A 20,255-nucleotide genomic window follows, 5' to 3' on the forward strand; every position below is an offset into this window, starting at 1 on the left:
GAAACATATAAAAAAAAAGCTCACCATCACTCATCATTAGAAAAATGCAAATCGAAACCACAATGAGATACCATCTCATGCCAGTTAGAAGGGTGATCATTAAAAAGTCAGAAAACAACAGACGCTAAAGAGGATGCAGAGAAACAGGAATGTGTTTACACTGTTGGTGGGAGTGTAAATTAGTCCAACCATTGTGGAAGGCAGTGTGGCAATTCCTCAAGGATTTGGAACCAGAAATACCATTTGACCCAGCAATCCCATTACTGGGTACATACCCAAAGGATTATAAATCATTCTACTATAAAGACACATGCACAAGTATGTTTACTGCAGCACTATTCACAGTAGCAAAGACTTGGAACCAACCCAAGTGCCTATCAATGATAGACTGGATAAAGAAAATGTGGCACATACACATCATGGAATACTATGCAGCCATAAAAAAAATGAGTTTATGTCCTTTGCAGAGACATGGATGAAGCTGGAAACCATCATGCTCAGCAAACTAACACAGGAACAGAAAACCAAACACTGCATGTTCTCACTCTTCAGTGGGAGTTGAACAATGAGAACAGATGGACACAAGGAGGGGAACATCACACACTGGGGCCTTTTGTGGGGTGGGGAGCTAGGGGAGGGATAGCTTTAATACCTAAAGTCAATGATGGGTTGATGAGTGCAGCAAACCACCATGGCACATGTATACTTAGGTAACAAACCTGCACATGTATCCCAGGACTTAAAGTATAATAATAATAATAAATGAAACTAGTCTGAAATTAAGTTTACTTTAAAAAAATTTAAAAATTGTAAAGCAATTATAAAAAAAGAAAAGAAAAAAAGATTGGCAAGTTCTTTAAAAGTGAAACATCTACATATCATCTGATCTAGCCAATCCACTCATCAGTATTTACTCAGGAAAAATAAAAATATATGCCCACAAAAATACTTGCAAAAGAATGTGTATAACAGCTTTATTTCTAACAGTCCAAAACTGGAAACAACACAAATGTCCACCAACAGGCAAATGGATAAACAAACTGGTATATCTATAAAATAAAATACTATTTGGAATAAAAAGAATGAAGTATAATTGTGTGGATGTGGATGTATCTCAAAATAATTATAATGGGAAAAAAAAAGTCTAACCAAAAAAAATAAGAGTATCTATTTTATGATTTTATGGAAAATTCTAGAAAATGCTAACTAATACATAGTTACAGAAAGCAGATCAGAGGTTGCCTGGGGAGTAGGGGATAAGGAACAAGAAGATCATAGGGATAGGCTAGCAAAGAAACAAGAAAATTTTGGGGGGTTATGGACAAGTTTATTATCTTGATTAGGCTGATGGTTTCACAGATGTAAAACTATGTCAACATTTACCAAAGTCCACATTTTAAATATGTGCAAAATTTAACAAACTGTGCACTTAAATATATAAATTATATCTCAGTAAAGCTGTTTTCAGAAGTTTGTATGTGAAGCACAACCCCAATAGATGCATAATTATGATGAATAATTTTCAAATTATTAGATATATTGAAAGAGAGAGAGACAGAAAGAGAGAGAAAATTGACAAATCTAGCAAAGCAAAGGAAAAGATACAAATGGGATGGGGAGAAAGCACAGCAAATGAGACATACAAAATGATATTTGTAAAAGGTAATTGACTATGTAAGTAATCAGACCTAACTCCATCTCAGCCTCTGCTTCCTGAATGACCTTGCTGACACACCAGGTCTAATCTTTAGATTCTCTAATTTGACAGGTCTAGCATGGATTTGGAGAATATATATAATTTTTTATGTGATTCTAATGTTCAACCATGTTCCAGCCCCCTAGTAGAGATTTTCATACAATTATTTCCTGTACAATATAATTTAACTTTTATAAATTATCTTCAAGTCTTTTCTGTGATATCATTTAACATGCCCGTTTTGACATTATCAAGTTAAGAGGTAAGTATAGTACTGTCTTACTTTGTTTTTCAGTAATATTTGAACAGATAGTCTTGAACCTAACTATGAGCCTCAGCTCAACCAGGGTTGGATGAAGAATTAATAAAGTTCAAGGACAGTGTAATGATGTCTATTGTGAAAATTTCTTGGTAATATTTATATGCAGAAACCTAATGGACAATGCTTTTTGGCCAAGTCAAAATGGTTTGATAAAAATATCATGCGCCAAGTGTCATTAGATTAGCTTTACATTGAAAATAGACTAAAAGTCCCTTTAAGGATAAAGTCCACAGTAACTGATATGTCTAGAGGGAGAAAAATATACTTTTAAGACAAAATAGTTGTCTTAAAAGTCTCAGATGGCATGATTGAAGAATGAATATATTTTGTTTTAATTTCTATCATAACGAAAAAACTTTTAATGTTTTTTCTGCTATGGAGCAAATAGACTTATTTTTTAATTAAAAATAATTTCACTGTATTAAAAATGATTCATATGAACACTGCCAATATTTTCCTCCACAGAAATATGGAGGGGAGGGTCATGCCATCCCATGGCCACTTGCTTATCATGTAGCTCATATTTTATAAATAAATACCCCATGTCCTCTATGGTGCATATTTTGCTGCTTATATGGTCAATAGACATTAATTATTCAATAAATATATCACAATAAAATGTACACCATAAAAATACACAATTCCAATGTGGCACATCTGCAAAACTGTTAGGCATCAAGTATCAACACCTCTGTAGAGATATAATGAGTTCAGAAGAAGCTAATGTTCTCACAGGTGCATTCACTCTCTTACAAACAAGACCAAAAATATAAATCCATTTTTATTAAGTAGTATAATTCTTATTATAATCTCACATCATATTTAATCTGGTTGATTAAAAGAGAAAGTGGCAACTGTAGAAACACGAATCTTACAGATATTAAAATAGAAATTTAGGGAAAGGCACATTTAAACAATGTTGGAGGGAATTTGACATATATAATCGACATAATTTGACATATATATCAACAGTAAAATGCACAAACCCTTTGACCTGACAATTCCACTCAAGAAAGTTATCCTACAGATATATTCAAACAAAAACAAAGAGATACATGCACAAGAAACATTCTATGTGGTATTGTTTATACCACAAACAAAACTTAAAAGAAATAAACAAAACTTACAAGAATCTAAATGTCTATCATTACGGTTGTGTTTAATTAAATAATGATATAACTATACAATGGAATTTTATATAGCCATGAAAAAGAATGAGGTAGCTCTACTTGTCATGATATAAAATGATCTCTAAGACTTATATTATTAGGTTTTCATATGCATAGAACAGTAATGCAGTATATTGTTCCCACTGGTGCCTTGACAAAGATAGGTGTATGTATATGTAAACAGACATATAAATATACACATATACCATAGGCATATAGACATGTCATATGTACATTAAAATATTTTGAAAGCATACACAAGAAACTATTCACGATTGCTCCTTCTTCAGTTATTTCTTGAGGAAATTTGGTTTTCATTATTTACTGTCCTGCACAATTTGAATATTTGGTCATGAGCATGTATTTTCTTTGTAATAACATCAGTTCTTCAGAGAACTAGCTCATAGCAGCCAAGAATAAAAAATTCCAATTATACAAGGGTATGAATGAGAATCCATTAAAATGTCTTCTAAGAACCTTGGAAAACCTAATTTCAATATAAGTCTTCATTCTAGAACTGTAAGAAAATCAGACAGTCATTATAATGTATCTCGTTTGTTGTTGTTTCTTGGTACTAGAGTCCAACAACTTATAAAGTATGGAGGTCTGTGCCAACTTCACTTTGTAATGCCTGAGACGCTTTCACCTTGTTTGTAGTATCATAGAGAGGATTGTTTTTCTCTGTGTAGCTGGCATAGGGCTGCATTTCATCCTAAGAAAGAACTCAAGTTAAAATCAATTCAAAAAATCATTACAGAAACTATCTGTATTTTTGTAACAGTTTCCCATAGCTTTAGTATTTCTAACAGGTGCTCAAGAGTGCTTATAATTGTGTTTCTGGGCCTATATAAACATAAGAGCAGGCTTTGTTCTATCATTTTATCAAAAAGTATTTGTTAACTATGTAAGTCTCTGTGTGGAGATAATGGCTCTGTGAAAGTAAGAATGGAGATGAATGAAGTGATATGAGAAGTACTCCAAAGGAGAGCTTTGGAGACTTAGTAAGCTACTTAGAATAAGAGATTAAGGAGCAGGATATGTTTTAAATTTGTATAAGAGAAACATAATGATAGTATTGAAAAGGAAAAGTCAGGAATTAGAGATGCTTTCAAATTGGTGACAAGAAACACCAATTCATTTTCTCTAAAGATTACAGTCCAAAGGAGACAAACATCATGTGTATTAGGACATAGTTCATGAAGTGAAAATGTGGATCTAGAGTGATGTATAAATAGTATTTGATAGATAATTAACAAAGTAATCACACATATAAGCATTGTAAATCAGAATTGTTTTAGTTTTTCAACTGAAACACTAATATTGATACAAACTACAGATTATGTTGCTAGATTTTCAGACTATTGGCTTAAGTTTGCAATTACTCTTTTTTATCTTACCTCCTCAACAACTGAAGTAGATTCTGTTTTATTCAAATTATATTTTCTACAAAAATAAAATAAATTGAAGTGAATGGAGGAAACATCATTCTTTAGATTGAAAATAGGAAAATAAGACAGTATACTATTGACAATTGTGGTTAATTTTGATAGAAGCCATAATAAATCAGAAAGAAACTACTAGAAATAAGTGAATACTGCTCGTGGTTAATATCCCCAAATAAGAATATTCTGGATTTTGAAAAACTGAAATTATGCAATAGAAGCTTGATGCAATTGAATGCATGTAACAACTCCTCTTTGGTGCATAAAGGAATTGTAATTATTTACCCAAATGTAAAAATTAACATGCACTTTCTCTCCCAAGATCCTGCTCTAAATGGCCTAATTTTCCATGCTTCTGTGCCAAAGCAACCTAGCAGTCTCTCTCATCATTCAAAGTAGTCCAAGTCTAACACCTTCAAGATTTGATTATGGGACATTTGATGTTAACATCCTAATATACCCAATACAATCAATTCCATATTTCTGACTCTTTTCTAGCCTAATAAAGCTGAAGAAGAAAAAAAATTCATCAGTCAATACCTGCAGCCACTGATTTTCAATAACCAAATGAATCCCACGATGGTCAAAATAATAATAGTAAGGATGACATATGGCATATATAATTTTGCTGATTTTTTGGCACCTGGAACTATAGACAGAAAAATATATGGCTCAAATGTGGTATAATCCAAATAATGTACTATCTGATTATTCAGTGTTAAAAAGAAATGAGCTACCAAACCATAAAAAGACACGGAGGAATTTCAAATGTATACTACTAAGTGAAACATGCCAATCTGGAAAGGTTACATATTATATGATTCCAATTGTAAGACATTATGGAAAAGACAAAACTAGGGAATAGTCAATAAATTATTGATTATCTGGTGGTGAGAAAGGAGGGAGGAATAGGAAGAGCAAGGAGGATTGTGTAGGACAATAAAGCTGTTCTCTATAATACTATACTGGTGGATACATGTCATTACACATTTGTCCAAACCCATGGAATGTACAACACCAAGAATGAACTCTAATGTAAGGTATGGACTTTACTGGGTGGTAATGTTGTATCAGTGGAGGTTCAACAATTCTAATAAATGTAACAGTCTGGTGCAGATGTAGGTGGGAGAGGTTGGGCATGGGCAAAAGCAGGGGATTTATGGGAAATTTCTGTACTTCCACTCAATTTTGCTGTGAACCTAAAACTGCTCTAAAACTTAATCTCTACTAAAAGTAAAGTTATCTATATTTATATCCATATCTATCTATCCATATAGATGGTTTCATGATGAAATTCATATCTGTAGTTTCATTTTCAACACTTCTGACCCATTAATAGTTTGAGAATTATTAAAATAAAACTGCTTTTTCAATACAAACTCCAGAGTTTTCAGCAAGACATCACCTTATATCAGGATTTTGTTGCTTTAAAGATTGATTAGTGGTGAATTCCTACCACTCTGTAATAGTAGAGTGTTTCTCCCCGCCAACTAAATGGGCAATTGTAAGGAAGATACTTGGAAAAGTAACCCTAATTCTGAAGTCATCTTTCTCCCAGGGCATTGAAACTAAAATGAATACATAGCAGGAACTTTATTTATTAGCTGCTGACAGCAATACAAAACTCTGTCTGACAAGTGTGCAAGTCAACAAAGGAATTGCCAGCCTGAGAGGCAATGATTTGCAAACTACGCTCCTGGTGTTGCATGAATATAGCTCAGGGGCAGCAGAAGGAGATGGAGTGGAGACTGAGCAGGCTGGCATCTGGTCCTTCCACTTTCCTTCCACAGTTGATGTTTTTAAATACTGAATTTCTCCATATGTTATATGAAAGTAAAATGTTTGGTTTCACTGTTTAGAACAACATTTTTTAAAACCCTGGCTTTCACACTACTAAGCTGTCTCTCATTGAATGTGTACTAGCAGAGGCTAAAGATCCACCGTGCAAGGAAGACATCAAGGAGATCCCTGCACTACATAGGAATTTGAATAAGAAGTTCCCTTCAATTCTGAGACACTATAAGTCTGACATCATATTGTAATATGAAACAGTGATATTTCATACATAACCAAGGCACAACTGCTCTTTTCAGTAAATACTGCTAAACTCAAAAATCCCCACACATATGACTTAAATGTTAGATATAAAAAATGGTGATTTCAACACATGAGATTTTCTCTTCTCTCTCATTAAAACTTGCTAAAATGTTAGTAAAAAGAATGTTTTAAGTGTAGATCTGCAAAGACAAAGAGAAGGAGGATGAAGACAAGAACAGATGGAAGATTTCAAACTGTTTTTAAGTGAGAAATGAATAGAAAACTGGCTAATGATTTACAACATAGAATAAATACAAACCTTAGTACACACAAAACTCCAGGAAAACTCTAGAGTAGGAAGCATCAAATATAGAAAAACAAGTATGTGGAGGGGTGAAGTGTGGGGCTAAAAGTTGAAAGCTTCTTTGAAAGTTTGTCTTGAGAACAGGCAGGTTCTGTTGTCTCCCGCCGCATCTTATGTAGCACACATTTCCCAGCCGGCAGGAAAAGGGGAGACTAGCAGATTGGCCTAGAGAAGATGACCTGGAGAGACTCCAAAGTCAGGATCCAGACATCAGGGAGGGTGAGAATGAAATACCAGACTAAAGAGAGATATAAAGGAAAGTCTGATTCTCAACAGTGGCACACTCACATGCACACTCACACACATACACACACTGCTCCCTCCCTTCCCAAACACTGGTAGTCAGGCTTATCTCTCCAAGGCCAGAAACTGCTGAGTTAATTTCTGCAGAGCCTGAACAGCCCCAGAGAAAAGGCCTTCAGATACATAACAAATCTCTAGTTATTAAAAATCACTTAGCTCTTTTTCACTGTGCTGAAGCTAACTTGTTGACAAATCCAACCATTAACTAGTAGAGCTTCCAGGTAGCTCATTAGTACTCACTTCAAAATGAATCCATACCCGAGGATTACCAAAGAGTTAAGAAAAGTCTCACGTATGAAAGAAAGAGTTAAAAACAAACAAATATATAGAAGACGGAAGAAACTCAGATTAAATAGACATAGGCTAAGTAGAGGATTGAGGCGATGAGAGTGTCCAGGACAATAGCTGTACAGCAGATCTAGAGGCCAATCAGGAGAGATCAGACCAAGCACATACAAAAACTCAAGAAGGAATGACTCTGAGAAAAAAATAGAACAGATTACCTAATAAATCTGACCATGTGGAAAATATATTACTAAGGGGTTCTCTAGTTTTGTCAATAGGCTTAGTGATAGTTCACAATAGGTACATACATTCTTAAGGAAACAAAAAAGGTAAAGCACTTATGAAGTCCAAGAAAAAAAGTCATTTGAAAGTGAAAGCATGAGTGTATTTCTTGATATTTAAGCACTTAACAGTACTTAAATATTCAAATTAATAGGAACATAGGCTATTTAATGAAAAACTGTATTACCTCAATTGAAGTTTGAAGGAAAGGAAGAAGGTAATGTGAAATCCTCATCTACCATAAGAAGTTGAGATTACATAATGTCTAAATTTGATACAGTAGGAAACAGCAGTATGAGCATGTTGTAAAAAATGAAACTAATTACTAGAAGAAACACTGTAAAATTTGAAAGTACTTACCTGAGGGGAGTTTAATGGAGATGGCAATTGGGTTGGAAAGACAGGGGTAGGGCTAATGTTTTTCATGAAGCCTTACAGAACAATTGCATTTTAAATATGTTTGTTGATATTTAATAGTTCTTAAATAACAAGAAATAAGAATAGGATGATAGCAGAGAGTAAATAAACTAAACAGTGATTAAATGAACCACAGATGTTGTTATAAGATATTTAAGAAAATCAGTGATGAAAAGTCCAGAAAATAAAATTACACCAAACTAAAAATTCATAAAAGCAACTTATGAGTGAATGTATCCTTTGAATAAAACCATAACTACATGCTTCAAAGTATACTTTATCTTTCAATAAACCATAAGTATTATTTTTAAAAGTATACTACTCATGCCAATTCACTATTAGCATAGAAGTGAACATTACTAACAGAATTAAGTTGCATTCTGAAAAAGGACTTTTTACAACAAATGTCTGTACTATTCTCCTAAACACATCTCTTTATTTTGGTTAGGGAAGAGATCAAAATGAACAGCGGAGAGAGCATCCTCAAACAAAATGTATTTGCACACCTTTTTTTCTTAACTCCTTTGAAAGAATGGAGAAAAATAAAAAATGAAACTAAAAGAATTACTGACCACGAAGTAGCTCTATGTACAGACTCTTGTTGCCAGTCAAATGGGAGACATGGCAGGTCACGGTAGACACATTGTGGCCCTCCCAGTGGCACATACTCTTAACAGTCACTGTGCCATTGCCCCAGTATTCTTGCTTAGTGGCACAATCCCCCTCTGGGATCCAGGAGATCTGAGCAGCTGGCTTCCCTGCAACTGCCTTGCATACTGCAGTTCTATTCCTGCTTTCAAACAGGGTCACTTCAGGTGTAACTGCAGAGAGGAAAGGGGGAAAAATGCTTCAGTTTTCACATAAAGTGTATGGAATTCAAAGAGATGTTTGTTTCAGTCACAGATCTGGTGATGTGAAATACCACAATACATGATGCTCCTTACCTAGCACTTGGAGGTGATATCCATGATGGAAATTCCCATCAGGAGTTACCATTATGCATCTGTAATACCCGTCATGAGTGATGGCCACTGGGTGAATCTGAAGGTCCGAATTCTTATCAGGTGTGGAGACCCAGGTTATTCTCTCATCAGTACAGTTGGCTTCCTTGGTCTCATTTGTTTCTTTCCTGTAGGCTTTTGTGCAGGAAGGCTGGCTTCTCAGGATTATTTCCCATGTTATTATGATCAAATTTCTGAACGCAATAGGAGGGCAACAAAGCACAGCATTTGTATCCATCAGTACAGGCCATGAAGTGTTAACTGGACGCATACATGAAAAGAGAAGGATAAAAGAAAAGCTTGATAAAGAACTTCATGTGTTACATTTATCCACAACATATGAAGTTACACTAGAACGTAATTTTGCTGGTGATCTTATTCCAAAAATACTAGATCTTCATAAAAAATTAAAATTCTCAAAATATAAATAATATATTGAGCCCAATCTAGAGATTAACCAATTTTCTCCTGTATTATGTATCATTAGAAATATTATATATAATAAAGTATTTTTGATATTAATTCAGAAGTTTTAATATCTAGAAACAAAGAGAATTGTAATTAGTGATGTGGCTGTCTCCTCCTCAGCCTTGGTGAGAACAAAAAAGTCTAAGGTTTTTGTTTCAGACAAACATAAATGTAGTATGTATTAATATATAGTGCTTTCTTTTAAAGTAACTAATATAGCATTTGGGTTGAACTAGTTAGAAATTGTTTTAAGTTCATTTTTCTTTTTAAAAAATCACAGGCCGGGCGTGGTGGCTCAAGCCTGTAATCCCAGCACTTTGGGAGGCCGAGACGGGCGGATCACGAGGTCAGGAGATCGAGACCATCCTGGCTAACACAGTGAAACCCCATCTCTACTAAAAAATACAAAAAAAAAAAAAACTAGCCAGGCATGGTGGCGTGCGCCTGTAGTCCCAGCTACTCGGGAGGCTGAGGCAGGAGAACGGGGTACCCGGGAGGCGGAGCTTGCAGTGAGCTGAGATCCGGCCACCGCACTCCAGCCTGGGCGACAGAGCGAGACTCCGTCTCAAAAAAAAAAAAAAAAAAAAAAAAAAAAAAAATCACAAAGTCAGTGAAATCCACAGATCTTTAAAAAAAAAAAAAATTATTCCACCAGTTGAACCATCCCATAAAAATGAAAAATGATAATGCCTAGTGATAAGAGATGCTTAGAAATATTTATTTCTTGTGAAAATGTAGTGTGATATATAATTTTTAAAAAACAAGATTTATTTCCCTTTAGACATTTTTTATAAAAATATTTTATTGCAAATTTGTGACATTATCAAATGTAGCCTTTGGATGAGTTTTCATTCCTTCCTATTTAGTCACACATATACTTTCAGATAGTTCAGATGTGAACTTAGCTCACAGATTTTATTTCTGTATATTCAATCCAATTATCAACAATAAAGGCGTAAGTTGATCCCTGTCGTCCATCATTTAAAGGAAAAATTAAGCCCTGCATCCTACAAGCATCTTCCAACAAAGAACCTCATGCATCCCAAAAATTCACACAATGTGTCAGTGACTTTGTAAGGGTTTGCTGAGAGGTGATTAGTCCACCAAAGTATTTGTCACTACTCACCTGTAACAAAGGTGAGTGTCAGTGATTTCATCACTATAGCATAAGCAAAATCAGCTATAGAGAGCCAAACCTTTATGTGGATGAAGGATGTTTTTGCTAAAACCTGCATTTGATATCTCTCCTATCCTGTTTTGGTGTCACCTGTCTCTTATGTGGTTTGTACTCTAGCCCTTGCATTTTACAGCCAATTAATAAGTACATAACTAGATGAAGAAAGCAGTAATACTTTAACATAGATCTGAAAGGTAGTTAAATCCATGCTCCTTCCGCCACTCCACCTTAGCAAAGGTTCAGAGACAAGCAAGAACATGGCTTGTTTGGAGAACAACTAGAGGTTGGGTCATTCAGGATGCCTCATACCACAGTTCTCAGATCACCAAGTTCTTCAAGTAGTCATAAGGCTGGCTTCCAGTCAGGTCATTAGCTAATATTTCTAAGAAAGTTCAACTTTCCATCCCTCAGTGCTGGCCACTAGTAAGGAAGCATATTACCTTCTGCGAGTACTTTTGAGTAGTTCTGTGTAATCTCTTTTTCATCCATACATAAACTGCTTGAAGCTAGAAAATATTTAGAGAAGAATAAATGAAATCAATTTTATGTACTCAGAGTGAAAGCCAGTATCTCTCCACAGTCTTATTCAACATGATAGGCAATCAGTTCACCATAATTAAAATTACACAAAAATCATTGTAAAACAGAAATTAGAAGTCATGCCATCATTAGGGGACAAAATGTGTTAATATCTTGAAAATTATAAGTGGTTAATCAATAACTTCTCTTTCATGATATACCTTGTTTTGAACTATTTTGAAAAAGGTAAACCTGCCTCTACTGCATCCTTCTTCCTCAGTCAGGGAGATTAGTCCATGTGAGCATCTCACATGAGCTGGTCGAATTATATCCCTTTCTTCAGCTACCAGTTCCCAATCAAAGTTATTTGGTCCAATGTTGGGCACCTCACCCAGGTGAATACAGCAATGCCCTTTCTCAAGAATTTTAGAAGCAAAACTGAGAAGGGTCCATCCATCTCTGTTCCTTTCTCATTTTTTTCTACTTGTTAGAGTACAAAGGGAAAAATATAGCAGAAGCAAATGTCAGCAAGATGACTGACTAGAGGCCCTGGTGCACAACTCCACGAAAAGAAAGCAATAAATAGACAGCTAAGATTCTACTGGAGTATCAAAGGGAGAGTGCAGGAGTGCAGAAAAGGAGTGGAGAGGTGCCTGTGGTCATCAGAAGCTCAAGAAGGAAGCATAAAAGCACCCTGCCTCTGGCACCCCATCTTCCCACATCCTCTTCCTGGATTGCTCCAGGCTCAGGAGGGACTTCCTCTTGCAGGGAAAACATAAGCAGAAGAACCCCACCAGCCCCTATAGCTACCGAAAAGAGTTACTTCAAGAGAATTTCACAGTCATCACAAGCCCTGAGCCTAGTTTGGAGTGCTACCAGGAATTCACATGGCTGCATTCCTCCAGATAAGGGGCACAATGTATGCACCTGCTACCTCCCACCCACCCTCTGTGAGCCAAGCTGCAGCAGCAAGGGGCCGTCATGGACTAGAGCCACTTTTGCAGTACACCCTGTCCTGGGGACAAGTAGCCACTGTACCTCTCCAGCCCACCAGCTGGCTATACCTTTGCTGCATGGAGCCTGGGCTCAGGATTGGCTGTGACTCTGGTCCTGCACAGTAGGGAAACCAATCCCCTCTCCCCACACTTCCAGCCAGAGAAACAGTCTGGCAGTCCCACCCAGGACAAACCTGCCATTGAGCTGACCAAACCACTGCATGCCCTCTGAGAGGACCCAGCAGCTGACATAACCCTAGGCCAGCTGAGTGTACATGCATCCTCACCCAGGGTCTGAGAAACAGTCCTGTGCCTCCTCCCCAACAAACATGCCCACAGACATGTCCCCCGGCCTCCCCAGCAGCCCCATGCCCTCACTCAAGGCCTGAGAAATAGCCCTGCGAGCCCTCCACATGGCAGGCACACCTCCGGGACTAATCAGTAGCCCCACACCCACACTTGGGATCTGGGAAACTGTCAAGGGTGTCACTCCCAGAGGACACACCCCCAGACCTACACATCAGTTCCATACCCACAATCAGGGCCTGAGAAACAGCAGGGCAGATCCACTCCCAGGGGACATCCCCCCCAGGCCAGCCCAGCAGTCACAAGATCACACCCAGGTCCTGAGAAAGAGCCCCACGAGCTCGCTGTTGGCAAACATAACCCCAGGCCTACCAAGGGGCCCCGTGCCTGTAACCAGAGCCTAAGAAACAACCCAGTGGATCCACCACTAGTGGAAACTCAGCCAGGCCAGCTGAGTGTCTGCATGCTCATGTCCTGGGCCTGAAAAACAGATGAGGGGCCCTTACCCTGAACACAACCCTAGATTGACAGATTGTGCATTCACACCCAGGATCTGAGAAACAACTCAGCAGGCACGCCCCTGGTGGACATACCTATATAGACCAGCGGAGCAGCTGGGGACCTGTGCCCAGAGCCTGAGTAATAACCCGGTGGGCCCACTCCCAGCAGACATTCCCCTCAGACTGGCTGAGTGGCTGCCCACCCACTCCAGAACCTAAGAAACAGCCCAGTGGGTCCACTCCTGGCAGACATGCCCTGAGGATAGCCAAGCAACCGTGTGCTTGTGCCCTTGGTCAGAATAAGAGCCCCATAGTCCCAAACCCAGCAAGCCAGATGCCAAGTTGAGTAACCCACCATGTGCACACAAGCATCCATGACCTGAAAAGCAGGCTGGCAAACCAACTCCCAGCAAAGCTGTGCCACTGCTGCCACAAACTCTCACCACCTAGGTCATGGGGATGCTTGCGAACATCATTAGAATGCGTGAATAAGCTTTTTCTTAAGAAGCCTACACCATAAAATTAGAAGAGGCGACAGTTGCACTAGATATGTAGGTATCAACATAGAAACACATCAAACATGAAAAAGCAAGAAAATATGGAATACGATTCAGCCATAAAAAATGAAATCTTGTCATTCACAGCAACATGGATGGAATTGGAGGATATTATGTTGAGTGGAATAAGCCAAGAACAAAAAGCCAAACATCACATGTTCTCATTCTATGCAGAAGTTTAAAAAAAGTTGATCTCATAGAAGTAAAAGGCAGAACACAGACTTCTATAGACTACAAAGGGTAGGGGAAAGGGGGGAATACAGGAAATTTATTAAAGGGTACAAAATTATAGCTATGTAGGATGAACAAGTTCTATTGTTTTATAGTATTGTAGGATGACTTCAGTTCACAATAACATATCATGTGTTTTCAAAGAGCTAGAAGAGGATATTGAATGGTCCCAACACAAAGAAATAATGTTTGAAGTGAAGAATATGCCAGTTACCATGATTTCATTACTACAAATTGTATGTATCAAAATATTACTATGTACCCCATAAATATGTGCAATTATTATGTGTCAATTAAAATTAATATAAATAAGTAAATAAAGCAGAAGCAGGAGAGGAACAGAGATGAGAGTCCTCATCTAGTTCAACTTTCTACTTCCATAATTTCTGAGACCAACACGCATTCCTTCCCTTGAGCTCTGTAGAATTTTTTACAATCACAATAGTTTTAACCTATTTCAAATTTTGTTTTTGAAAAGTTGCTATATTGTAGCTTAAAAAAATGAAAAAAATAAGAAATACTTTAAATAATAATGACTGAGAATTTTCTCCAAATTAATGTCAGACACTAAACCATAGATCCAAGAAACTCAGAGAACGCCAAGCAGAATAAATGCCAAAAATAACCTACACCTAGATGTATTATTTTCAAATTACAGAAAATCAAATGTAAAGAAATACTTCAGAAATAAGGCAGAGGGGAAGAACACCTTACCTACCAAGAAGCAAAGAAAAGAATTATAACCTGTATTTTTTAAATCATCGCTAGATTACTTATAATACCTAATACAATGCCTGTATATCACTACATCCTGTGGATTCAATGTAGTAAGGCAAATCCAAGTTTTGTTTTTTGGAACTTTGTGGATTTTTTTCCAAGTATTTCCAATCCATGATTGGTTGGATCCACAGATTTGAAACCCATGGATACAGAGGGCCAACTCTATTTGTAAAAGACATAGCCGATAAAAGACTGTTATCCAAAACACATAACTCTTAAAACTCGGCAATGTGCAAGCAAACAACCAGATTAAAAAACAGGTCAAAAATCTTAACAGACACTTTACCAAAGAAGATATATATGGAAATGTATATATTTATGGAAAATAAGCATACAAAAAGATGTTCTACATCATATGTCATCAAAGAAAGGCAAATTAAAACAACAGTAAGAACCACTACACACTAAAGGCAAGGAGTGGAGCAACAGGAGCTTTCATTAATTGGTAGCAGGAATGCAAAGTGATACATCTACTTTGAAAGACAGTTTGGCAGTTTCTTACAAAACTAAGCAATATCCTACCATGCAATCCAACAATCATGCCTTTTGTATTTATCCTAAGAGTTGAAAACTTATATTCATGCAAAAACCTGTGCATGGGTGCTAATTGCAGCTTTTTTCATAATTGCCAAAACTTGGAAGCAGCCAAGATGTCTTTTACCAGGCAAATAAACAAACTGTGGTATAGTCAAACAATGGAATATTATTCAGTACTTTAAAAAAAAAGAGCCGTTAAGATATGGAAAGTCATGAGGGACACTTAAATGCATATTATTAAGTGAAAAAAGCCAGTCTGAAAATGCTACATACTATAACATTCCAATTACATGACACCCTGGAAAAGACAAAATTATGGAGACAGTATATCAGGATTGCCTGAAGTTAGCAGGCAGGGAAGGATGAATAGGTAGAATAGAGAGGATTTTTAGGTCAATAAAATTACTCTGTAAAATATTATCATGGTGGAGACATGCCATTATGCATTTGCCTGAAAACATTCATATTCAACACCAAGAGTGACCCCTAATGCAAACTTTGGACTTTTATAAGGGGATAATGATGATGTTTCAATGTAGGTTCATGAATTGAAACAAATGTACCACTCTAGTCGGGTATGTTAATAATGGGGGAGGCTTTGCATGTGTCGGGGCAGTTATATGGGAAATCTCTGTACTTTCTCTGTACTCAATCTCTGTACTCAATTGTGCTATGATCCTAAAACTTCTCTAAAAAAATAAAGTCTGTTAACTTTTCTTTTCTGTTTCAATGTTAATTATAATGGCAAACAAAAATTTTAGAGACAATAGGGTTGAGAGAGGATATAGAAAATAAATCATTAACACCTATTAAGACCTGCTTATTAAAAAGTGCTCTGGGATAATAATCTAGGTTTCAAAAGTTGAATAACAAATTTTTTGAATAGGCCATGGTTTTGTTTAGTGATCCCATTCTTAAAATAGGTACTAAATAAGCATAGAAATAATTTCAGAATGAAAATTTCATCAACACTCTTAAATATAATATCATTTAGATAATACAGATAATGCATGAGACAATTCAAGATCCTAAAATGTAAAACTTATATGGACATCAAGCACTCCCCTACTAGAATTATTATTAAAAGATGGACACTACCTAAAGCATGATTCTCCTTGCTAGTTTGCAGCATTAATGAGTTGTTTGGTTGAGCAGCACCCTCCGCTTCTGAATATATGGATTTTGAAAAAGACATTGGGGGAGAGGAACATGCATTAATAGATCTGACTCCTAGTTAAAATCATATTTTTTCACATTCTTCAGACTATTTTTGTATTGCAGTTACCAATGAATATCTAAATTATGACAGCCAAGCAAAAGTCTTGGCAAAATTTGTCCCAGTATAAACTTTTGACTTGCTTTTCCTGACTCTGGCATAGTCCTGCTTTAAACCCAGAGTGCCCATCACTACAAGCCCCCCTCTCTTGCTTTATATTCAAGTCTTCTTCCAGGCTTATATGCATTTAGTCTATCTCTGAGTGTGGAAGAAATTATTTTACTATCCTTTACAGGCTTTTCAAGCACCATTGAGGAGGTAAAAATAGTTTAGTGGGGACTATTGATTGGATGCTGGTATGGAACAAAAGGATTTTCCTAAGCATTGCTGAAATCACATCATAGAATCTATGATGGGAAAAAGGTCCCCAACCTTTTTGGCACCAGGGACCCATTTTGAGGAAGATAATTTTTCCATGGACAAGGGAGAAGGGAGCATGATGGTTCTCGGATGAAACTGTTTCACCTCAGATCATCAGGCATTAGTTCAATTGTCATAAGGAATGCATAACCTAGATTCCTGGAATGCACAGTTCACAATAGGGTTCATGCTCCCGTGAGAATCTAATGCCTCCAACTGATCTGACAAGAGGTGGAGCTCAGGCTACAATTCTCACTCACCTGCCACTCACCCACTGCTGTGTAGCCCAGTCCCTAACAAGCCAAGGACTGGTACCAGTCTGCAGCCCCGGGGTTGGAGACCCGTGATATAGATAATGGCCTATTAAGTTCACATTTCTGTAAAGCAAGCTCTTAGTGAGAACTGGTAGTACACATCTTTTAAGCAGCAATTATTGGCAAAGTACTCTGCTAGGCACAGAGATATCATAATAAACAATACCCCCTTTTCTCCAAGAGCTTAAGATCCAGGAGAGGCAGCATCTAGGGAAATAATTACAATGCAAAGTTTTCAGTGCAATGATCGAAGCTGCATGTGATGTACAGAAGTTTAAAAGAAGAGATGTTTAAATTCCAGGAAAACAGGAGTAAGAGATTAGGCACGCTTTCCTATAATAAGTAATTTTTTAGCTGGATCTAAGTACATGAGGAGTTCTCCAAGAAGACAGAAGGGAAAATGCAAACAAAAATAACGGCATTTAAAGGAGGTACAAAGCCAAATACAAATTTACAAGAGTTATAAATAGTTTAGTATTGCCATGAAATGAGAAGATCTGGATGTATAATTGTAGTTGAGGCTGGATATTGGCAGGCTCTAACTGTGCAAGGCACAAAGCTCCTAGAATGTGTTCACAAGGAAAAGATACACTCGTAGCTTATCTACAGTGAGTGTATCTGACTAGCAAAGAGACACATTTTAGAGTAAATTTTAATGCTCAGTGTTTCTCTGGAAAAAGTTTGAATCTAGTACCCCTTTCAGCTGCCATTTTCTTTAACAAACTGTTCTTTCAAGATAATTTATTGAATGAGTATAATAGGAATAGATTTTGGGTAATTTGCCTATGTTCTTTATTTCCATCTCTCTATAACTAGCAGATATTATTATTCTCATTTTATGGATAAAAAAATGTAGATTAAGTGATTAAGCAATTTGACCAAGACTTCCTGGCTAGTAAGCTGCTTCAGTTGCCCAATTATGAATCTTAGCGCAAGTAAGCCTTACTGCTATGAGTAGAAATCAAGGGTTAGAGCCTAAGAAATACGCTAGGACAGATACACAACCCAAATTAACCCAAATTGAAGTGAGTTTAAGCCATGTTATTGCAAGAGCACTGAGAGACAAACTTTTAAAAAAGCAGATTGAATGGCAAGTCCATAAAATCATGATTACAAAGGCACCTGGACACAGACATTATGAATTCTAGATCTGAATGGGAATAGTAAGTTAGGGAAGAGACAACTGTCAGAATTCATGGGCTTAGAACAGTGGCTTGCTCAGCTCCCTGGTACATGGCTGGATGAAGCTGAATTAAAAATAAAGGTCAACCCAAACCTGTAGCAAACCGGACTAAACATATGGACAGAGATTTTATGGAAAAAGAAGTAAAAATGTCTCTTAGTCATATGAAAAGATATTCCACATCAGTCATGGGAAGAGGAATCCGAATTAAAAGTATTTGGAAATACCCTTTCTCATCTATAACTGGCAAAATCCAAAAGTTTGACAATATACACTGTTGGGTGAGGTTGTGGAGAGATAGGTATGTCTGTATGTTGGTATTGTTCAATTTTATAGTGAGGAAGAAAGAAGATATAGATGTAAAATAAGTAAGTTTAATACAAAAATTAGCCAGGTGTGGTAGCGGGCGCCTGTAATCCCGGCTACTTGGGAGGCTGAGGCAGAGAATTGCTTGAACCCAGGAGGCAGAGGTTGCAGTGAGCTGAGATCGCGCCACTGCACTCCAGCCTGGGCAACAGAGTGAGACTCCATCAAACAAACAAAAAACAAAAAACAAAAAAAAGAAAAAAAATCCCCTCAGTCCTCAATTTTAATGAAAAGTATCAGTATCAACTTAAGATGTATTTTTCTTTCAAAATACCTATTTCTTATCTGCTGCTAAGTTGGGGGGGGGGGTAATTCATTACATAGTTATAAACAGCCAATAAAGCTATCATCCACATTGACCTAATTCATATTTTTAGAACACTAACCCAGCATCTGCAGAATACAGTCTTTGCAAGTGCACGTCATATGTTCACTGAGTTTAACTACATTCTTTGCCACAAAACAAGCCTCAAAAACTTTAAAAAAACTAAAGTCATACAAAAGATATCCTCCAACCGAAACGGAATTAAATTAGAAATCAATTACAATGAGATTTTTAAGAAAATATCAAATATTTAGAAATCAGACACATTCCTAAGCAACCCTTTGCTCAAAGAAGAGATTCATAAAGAAATTATTTTTCACTGGATAGTAATGAAAATACAACATGCCAAATTTTGAAATAAGCAGCTAACACACTGGTTTTAGGAAAAGTAATACCTTGTGCTAATTTTAAAGGAAGAAAAGTGTAAAATTCACCCACGGATGCAAGAAACAAAAGAGAGAAAAGACAGTAAGAAATCTAAGAGCAGAAATCAATAAAATAGGAAACAAGTAATGCAAAGAATTAAGGAAATCAAAAGCTGCTTCTTTAAAAAGATCATCAACATTTATAAATCAACAACTAGACTGACCAAGAAAAAAAATAGAAAGAACACAAATCTCCAACATCAGGAAGGAAAGAAGGGTCATTCATACAGATTTACATTCGTGTAAGGAAAAATGAGGGAATATTATTAACAATATTATGCTAATCAAATACAGTAATAGTTGAAATGGACAAATTCTTTGAAGACAAAGCTTTTGAAACTTAAGAATAAAAAAACTGAAAAGCCTTATATCTTTAAAAAACTGAATTTGTTGATAAAAAGCCTTCTATCAAATTGGCTACACTGACAAATGTAAGCAAACATGTAAGAAAAAAGTAATATTAATTTTACACCAAATCCTTTTAGAAAATCAAGGAGAGAACACTTTCTAACTCATTTTATGAAGGTGGAATTAACTATATATCAAAACTATATAAACACATTACAAATTAAAAAACAATGACTGGCAACACTTACAAATGATACAAATTTTTTCACA

At 36.5% G+C, this 20,255-nt stretch overlaps 1 protein-coding gene across 4 annotated transcripts in view; it reads right to left on the minus strand.

Annotated features, from left to right (window-relative positions):
- Positions 1-2,792: 2,792 nt before the first annotated feature.
- Positions 2,793-20,255, minus strand: part of CD200R1 (CD200 receptor 1) — a 41,053-nt gene continuing 23,590 nt past the window's right edge. Inside the window, exons 2-7 of one of the 4 annotated variants that reach the window (XM_010361037.2) lie at positions 11,404-11,469; positions 9,262-9,579; positions 8,890-9,138; positions 5,170-5,278; positions 4,585-4,630; positions 2,793-3,899 (exon numbers count right to left, since the gene is read on the minus strand). In XM_010361037.2, the coding sequence (XP_010359339.1) occupies positions 3,777-3,899; positions 4,585-4,630; positions 5,170-5,278; positions 8,890-9,138; positions 9,262-9,579; positions 11,404-11,469 (911 nt within the window). In that variant the 3' untranslated portion in view covers positions 2,793-3,776. The remainder of the gene's footprint in view (positions 3,900-4,584; positions 4,631-5,169; positions 5,279-8,889; positions 9,139-9,261; positions 9,580-11,403; positions 11,470-20,255) is intronic. The other 3 variants (XM_030941076.1, XM_030941078.1, XM_030941079.1) reach the window with 3 other exon arrangements.

The sequence above is a fragment of the Rhinopithecus roxellana genome, chromosome 1 (genome assembly GCF_007565055.1).
Source record: "Rhinopithecus roxellana isolate Shanxi Qingling chromosome 1, ASM756505v1, whole genome shotgun sequence".
In the NCBI taxonomy this organism is placed as follows: domain Eukaryota; kingdom Metazoa; phylum Chordata; class Mammalia; order Primates; family Cercopithecidae; genus Rhinopithecus; species Rhinopithecus roxellana.